The sequence below is a fragment of the Microtus oregoni genome, unplaced genomic scaffold (genome assembly GCF_018167655.1).
Source record: "Microtus oregoni isolate MIOR12 unplaced genomic scaffold, Mior012 000030F_ref0000283, whole genome shotgun sequence".
Classification (NCBI taxonomy): Eukaryota; Metazoa; Chordata; class Mammalia; order Rodentia; family Cricetidae; genus Microtus; species Microtus oregoni.
In genome coordinates, this window is record NW_024543089.1 from 918,050 (window position 1) to 925,020 (window position 6,971).

At 38.9% G+C, this 6,971-nt stretch overlaps 1 protein-coding gene across 1 annotated transcript; it reads left to right on the forward strand.

The window, feature by feature from the left end:
* Positions 1-1,117: 1,117 nt before the first annotated feature.
* On the forward strand, positions 1,118-1,765 carry LOC121465292 (keratin-associated protein 6-2). The gene is made up of 2 exons (XM_041678519.1): positions 1,118-1,145; positions 1,413-1,765. The coding sequence occupies exons 1-2, from the start codon at positions 1,118-1,120 to the stop codon at positions 1,763-1,765; spliced, it is 381 nt and encodes a 126-aa protein (XP_041534453.1).
* Positions 1,766-6,971: the final 5,206 nt, after the last annotated feature.

Genomic DNA, 6,971 nt, shown 5'->3' on the forward strand with positions numbered 1-6,971 from the left:
GGTTGACATGACATGATCGCTGAGGAGCCTGAGAAAAAGTCATATTTCAGAGTCACAACAAACACCTTTTTGGGGGTGGAGAAGTCTCAGAATTTGAAAATTACTGAGTAATTTTGGCCACTGTGAGTAGATGCTAAAAATTATATTTTTCCCTATTTAATTTCTGTAAAGTGTCAGAAGTGCAAGGGGGTCTTAGCTGTCAGCATCCTAAAATTACTCACCATCTTTTAACTTCCAAATTAAAGGTGAAGAAACATTAATGCATGGGGAATAAAATGGCTTATTAAATTCCACAAATGCACATGTATCTCATCTACAAAGACATAAAATCTCAATTTCAGTAAAGTTTTTTTTATCTAAGTGAGATTTTAAAAAATAGGTTTTTTTATCCAAATAAAGTTATATTTTTAAAGGTGCCTCAAAAATAATACATAATTTGGTACTGAAAACAAGACATAAGAGAAAGAATGATGATGTTCTTAGTGTCTTAGCTTGCATGGCATTTGGAGGAAGGAAGGATATACAAGGCTCACATACAGATATCATATTAGTTATACTTATAAGTTATAAGAGGCCCTTTCAATGCTTTTGTACTTGAATTATCAGATATATGATATCTGTAGAGATGCTGGTTAGAGGGAGTTGTAAAAGTGAAGACAGGTAGGAGAATCTGGTAATTTAGAAAGGGTACAAAATAGAAGGAGAGAGGAGGAGATGGGGGAGAGAGAAAGGGAGAGAGAAGAGAGGGAGGGACATAAACACATACAGACAGATTTTCTTACATTCTCTTCTAACCTTGCTATATAAGATACACATTGGGTAACAGATGTAATGAGTAATTTTGTGCTTGGAAACATGATTTGACTGAGAAACTTCTGTAATAGATGGTCTTTAAATGAAATGAGAGTTTACAGAGTAATGTACTCATTTTAAGCAACCATTATGGTTGTCAACAGTGACTGGAATGCAATCGTTTAGATGTTTGTTAGTTAAGTCAGGGAATGAATGGTATGCTTCAACAATTACTGGCAGTATATAAAGGGCTCAGGATAGTAGAGACATCTATACTTGAAAAATATCCTTTTGCAACCCAAGTGAATTCTCCCCTATTGACAACATGTGTTGTAACTACTACGGAAGCTCCTGTGGCTCTGGCTCTGGCTATGGCTGTGGCTATGGCTCTGGCTATGGCTGTAGATATGGATCCAGCTATGGCTCTGGCTTTGGCTGTGGATATGGCTCAGGCTACGGCTGTGGATATGGTTCAGGCTACGGCTGTGGATATGGTTCAGGCTACGGCTGTGGATATGGTTCAGGCTACGGCTGTGGATATGGTTCAGGCTACGGCTGTGGATATGGTTCAGTCTATGGCTGTGGATATGGCTCAGGCTACGGCTGTGGATATGGCTCAGGCTATGGCTGTGGATATGGCTCAGGCTATGGCTGTGGATATGGCTCAGGCTACGGCTGTGGATATGGCTCAGGCTACGGCTGTGGATATGGCTCAGGCTATGGCTGTGGATATGGCTCAGGCTATGGCTGTGGATATGGCTCAGGCTACGGCTGTGGATATGGCTCAGGCTATGGCTGTGGATATGGCTCAGGCTACGGCTGTGGATATGGCTCAGGCTATGGCTGTGGATATGGTTCAGGCTATGGCTGTGGATATGGCTCTGGCTATGGCTGTGGATATAGCTCCTATTATAGGTCTGGATGCTGTGGCTACCGACCATCTTGCTACAGAAGATGCTGTTCTTGTTGCTAGAACATCCCCAGGAGAGGAGCAGTTGCTTCTGAACGGACATTTCTGAAGATAATGCTTCTTTCAAGACCCATGGCCAAGAAACTACGAATTTGTCCAAGCCTTTGACCTCCAGCTACATATTTTTAGAAGGCATATTTGTGATCTGGGATCTGCAGTATCATCTTACTAGCTCTCAAATGTCAGTCTTTCCTCTCTTGCCTTCTGGTTCCGTTGTCTGAATGTGTTAATGGATGTAACATCTACAGCTGGAAACATAATTTATTTTCAATAAAATGGGCCTTGGTTTGTAACAAACCTTTGTGTACTTGTTTGTGAGATATCCCTGCCGTGGCTTATCTTGAAAACTGAGTTAATTCTGCATTGGCTGAAGTTTAAGGATCACTTTGATTTGATAGGTGTGAACCTTCTTATTTTGCCTCAATAATGTCTTCTCTACATGTTTTCTATGCACATCTCAGGAATTCATTCATCAAAGCACAAGCCATGGAGTACTTGTGCACTGAGCTTTGGAAATGGGGATGGAAAGAATAAGAGTAGAAGGATGCTACACACTTACTAAGTTATAGCAAATGTCCCACGTAGGACAGACACAGCCTGAGAGCTTAATAGACAAATGAACTGGGAGAGCTTGTTTTCAGAGTTATGGAGGAGTTAAAGCTAGACTTGGATATTAGGCAAGAGAACTAAAACCTTAGAAAGGAATGAGCTAGAAGAAAAATATTTGATTACACACCCTACATCAGATAGAAACGCAAATATCTTTGCTGAATTCAGACAAGTGATTTGGCTTACCCAAACAGCAAGTGTTTTTGAACAGGCCACATCCTGGATATGGTAAGAGTATTTCTGTGCTCTCCGGACATTTGCATCACCATGGAGAAGATAGCCAGACAGACAACGGTGGTGACACATACCGACACGTGACTCCAGTTGAGGGGCTGCAGTGTAGTGGGAAACAGTAGGGGTGGATCAGTCAGACAGTTCAGGGATGTATTTTGAAGTTGTGCTTTTTGAGCTACTACTAAAAAAATGACAGTAGCAATGAAAGACAAGAAAATTTAGTAGCCAGTGCTAAGTAACTAAAAAATTTCCTTGCATTTTAGGACCAGATAAAAAATGCCAGAATCAGAAGTCAGACATGTCTACTGAATGTGTGAAGTGTGGCAAGTTTTAAATGAAGTGTGAAATACATGCTAGCTACCAAACAACTTGTCAGTGGGGCTCTCTTGGAAGGAGTTAGACATGACAATGGGTTTCCTTTATTCATGTATTTTTATTATATGTTTTTCTTTATTGAAAATAGATATTTTCTCATATCCTGATAATGGTTTCCCCTTCCTTTACTCTTCCTGGTTCCTCCCCATAATCTCCCCTCTTATCCAGATCCACACTGTTTCTGCTTTCATTAAGAGACCAACAGGCTTCTAAAGAATAATAATAAAATATAATATAGTAATATAAAATAAAATCAAACATGTTGAAATTGGACAAAACAAACAAACAAACAAAATCATAAGGAAAAAGCCCCCAAAATGGCATAAGAAACAAAATAGACACAGAAATTCACTCTCCTGCATTCTCAGGATCCCATAATAACATGAAACTGGATACCATAATACACACAAAAAGAACCTGTAGGACCAAAAAAGAAAAGAGAGACAAATAAAAATTTAAAAAGTAAGAATAAAAATAAAATAAAATAATTAAAGTTGAAGAGAAAGCAAAAAAAGGAAAAGCCCTGACATGACATTAGGAGACAAGGAACTTCCAAAGATGCTGTTGAGTTGGTTTCTGTTGACCATCTACCTCTGGGCATGTAGCCTACCTAATGTGAGATTCACTTCTGTATTCTGTGAGTATGTTTTATTATTGTTGGTTAATAAAGAAGCTGCTTTGGCCTATGGCAGGGCAGAATATAGCAAGGCAGAAAATCCAATCAGAGATAGAGGAAGAAAGAAGGTGGGATCAAAGAGATGCCATGTAACTGCTGAAAGAGAAAAGTGCCAGCACCTACCAGTTGGCCACAGCCTAGTGGTGATACACAGATTAATAGATATGGGTTAATTAAAGGTGTAAGAGCTAGCTAGGAATATCCTTAAGCCACCGACCAACCATACAGTGTTGTAATTAATATAGTTTTTGTTTGATTATTCGGGTCTGGGTGGCCAGGAAACTAAAGTGCAGTCTGTTTGTACCTACCCTTAATTATAAGCTTGTTTTCCCAATGAGATTCCCTTGGAGAAAAGTGTATTTTAATTTGCAAGTGGCTATTAAATTGGAGCTAGCATCAGAGTTAGGGATGGGGGCTTGTGTCCACTTCTCCTTTCTGCTCTAAGTTCCCATCTGGTGTTGACCCATGTAGACCCTGTGCATGCTGCCTCAGTGTCTGTGAGTTCAGGTGTGCAGTGGTCCTGTTGTGTTTGGAAGGTCTTGTTTCTTTGTCCTCCACTCTCTCTGGCTCTTGCATACTTTTTGCCTCCTCTATCAGGTTCCCTAGCACTGGGTGTAGGAATTTGACAGTCTTATACCTTTTTATAGCTGAGTGTTCTTAGGTCTTTAACTCTCTGTATATTATTCAGCTGTGGGTCTCTGCTATGGAGGAAGCTTCTTTGATGATTGCTAAGCAAGCCACTGATCTTTGAGTATGGCACAATGTCATTAGGAGTTATTTTATTGCTATATTCCTTTAGCTTAGTATTTGATTTATCCTAAGTTCCTGGACTATTTAGTCTCATGTTTTATGGTCACCCAAGCAGTGTGTGTTTGGGTTCCATCTCATGGGTGGGTCTTAAGTCAAGCCAGAGTTTGGTTACTCTGACAAACTCTGTGTTGTCATTGCCCTAACATATCTTGGAGGTTGGACAACAGTTTATATAGAAGGGTTTGTAGCTGGGTTGCTGTTTAGGTTTATACTTTGATAATAGGCAGGGTACCTTTTGGTACCACGAACATTAGCCAGTAGGGGTGAAGGCTTCAGATAAGCACGAATTTGACCATATTCAATGAGCTGTGTAGGTGTTATCTTCATCAAGAGTGCCTTGCTATCAGTTTGTAGAGAGAAGTCTAAGCTTTGTCTAGTTTCCTGGTTGACATTATGAAGTATAAAGTATACTATTTTCTGTGTTTTGACTAGAGTGTCCTGTTATGATTTGAGTATGAAGAACTCTTACTTGGATTCTATAGTCGAAGAAGCTATCTGGATACAGGTAACCATGTTTCAACCAGCATTACTAAGTGTCATTATCTCAGCTCATGAATGGATTATCATTCAAAGTCTAATTTTCTGGGGTCCCTGGTGTTTGCAGACTTCACAAATAGACTAACTTCTGGGGACAGTGTGATAACCAGTTAGTCTTGAGACTAGGTCTAGGATAATCTGTCCAACTGAGTGACTCAGACTTTCTCTAAAGAACAAGACCTATGCGTCTGGTACATTTGCAATTCAGATATGAGCATTGTATATTTTGTGTGATCCTGATGTAAGGGCTACAGACAGTGGAAAGAAATTCTAACAATTATAGTGCTTTGGAGATCATATGAGCTCATGTTCTTCCTCGTCATTGAGGGCACTCTGAAACAGAGAAGGATGTCACTTAGTAGACATGTGTAAGATGTTTTCTATAGCCAGGAAAGGAGTTTAGCAAGCTGGTATTTAATGTTTCTTCTGAATCTGAAATGTGATGGTTTTAGTTAAGATATTTTGAGAACTTCTGCTTCTGCGAGATGAGGAAATGATAGTAATACTAATAAAATACGATGACCATAACATTAGAGAAAGTTTGTGTGTGTGATAGCATTTATGTGAATGTGTGAGTGTGAGAGTATGTGTGAATACGTGGGAGAGTGTATGTAAATCTGTGAACTCGTGTGTGTGAATGTGTGTGATTATGAATGAGTGAGGGATATAGTATGTGTTTGTGTGTGTAGAATGAATTTGCTGTAGGTTAGGAAAATGAGTATTTGGCACACACACACACATATATGTGTATGTAATTCACATCATTGGGAAAAAGGAAGACCATCAATACTACGGCATACAGTTTGGAGACAAGAATGAGTTAAGCTTCAAAATCTCTTTTATAAGGAAACTACAATGTCTTACATTTATGAACTCTTGCATGCCATGGAGGTTCCACATTTCACAGGTAAGTATCTGTTCATTTATCTATTTAACAAAAGGTAAAGGCTTATGTTATATTTTTAACTCTTTGACATATAGAAACAAAATGAGAGCCTAGACTCTATTGGAATTCAGAGTCTTTAGATGGTTAAAAAGTGGTCACTTACAATTTCACTTTATAGTTAGTAGCTGTGTGTGCAGATGCTCTGTGACTACCAAGTGGGAATGAGGTGGCATCTGTCTGAGTATGAAGTTGAAGGGCAAACCAAGGTCAGAGACTGCTTCCAATGGAGAATGAATGGAATCAAATTCAAAGAAGACAGAAAATAGATTCAGAGTGGATAATTTAAGGAAAGAGGCCTATAAGGTGGATATTTATTTCTAGATCAATGAACCCACTGAGAGAAATTTCATGAATAACTTCCACTGAGTAATTTTCAGGTCTCTTGAGTAAGCTGCAATGTCAGGTGTGAAAGCCACTTGCCAGAAATTGCCATCAGACACTTGAAATATTATTGGTCTAAATGGAAATCTAAAATATATACTAGCCACCAAATGCCATACTAAATATTGTTAAAATATCGATTGGAAGTATATTGCATTAAATGAATTAAAGTTATATAAAAGGTACAATGATAATTCACCTATTAAAATGAATCTTAAAATGGGCTCAGTGTGAATGTGTGAAACCCAGCCCCAATTGATGTATTTACAACAACATTCCTGTACCTAAGGCATAGAGAATATTGTCAAAATTGTGGAAGAATGTAGAGGCCAGACAACCAAAAAGTTGCTTGAGATTGGACCTTCTAGCTATGGCAGGAAAGTTACACCCACAAAGTCTGACCTCATGGCCGCCTAAACAAGACCAGAAACTTGATATTACCAGTTGAGATGTCAATGTGTATGGGGAAAACTGCATAGGACTCCACTTTTAGATGGAAGAGCTATAAGCAGTTAATAACAACTAAAAGAGAGTAAATTCGTCCTGATTGGTTTTTCAATACTGAGTTGTCAGCCTTAGAAACAAATGAAATACGACACTCATTCATGGACTTGACCGTGCAAAACCATGAATCCTTTCTC

Bases quoted from the DNA above. Each gene is read 5' to 3' on its own strand.
- LOC121465292 (XM_041678519.1), top strand. From the start codon at position 1,118: ATGTGTTGTAACTACTACGGAAGCTCCT. The intron at 1,146-1,412 runs GTGGCTCTGGCT...GATATGGCTCAG, and splicing joins TAACTACTACGGAAGCTCCT to GCTATGGCTGTGGATATGGC.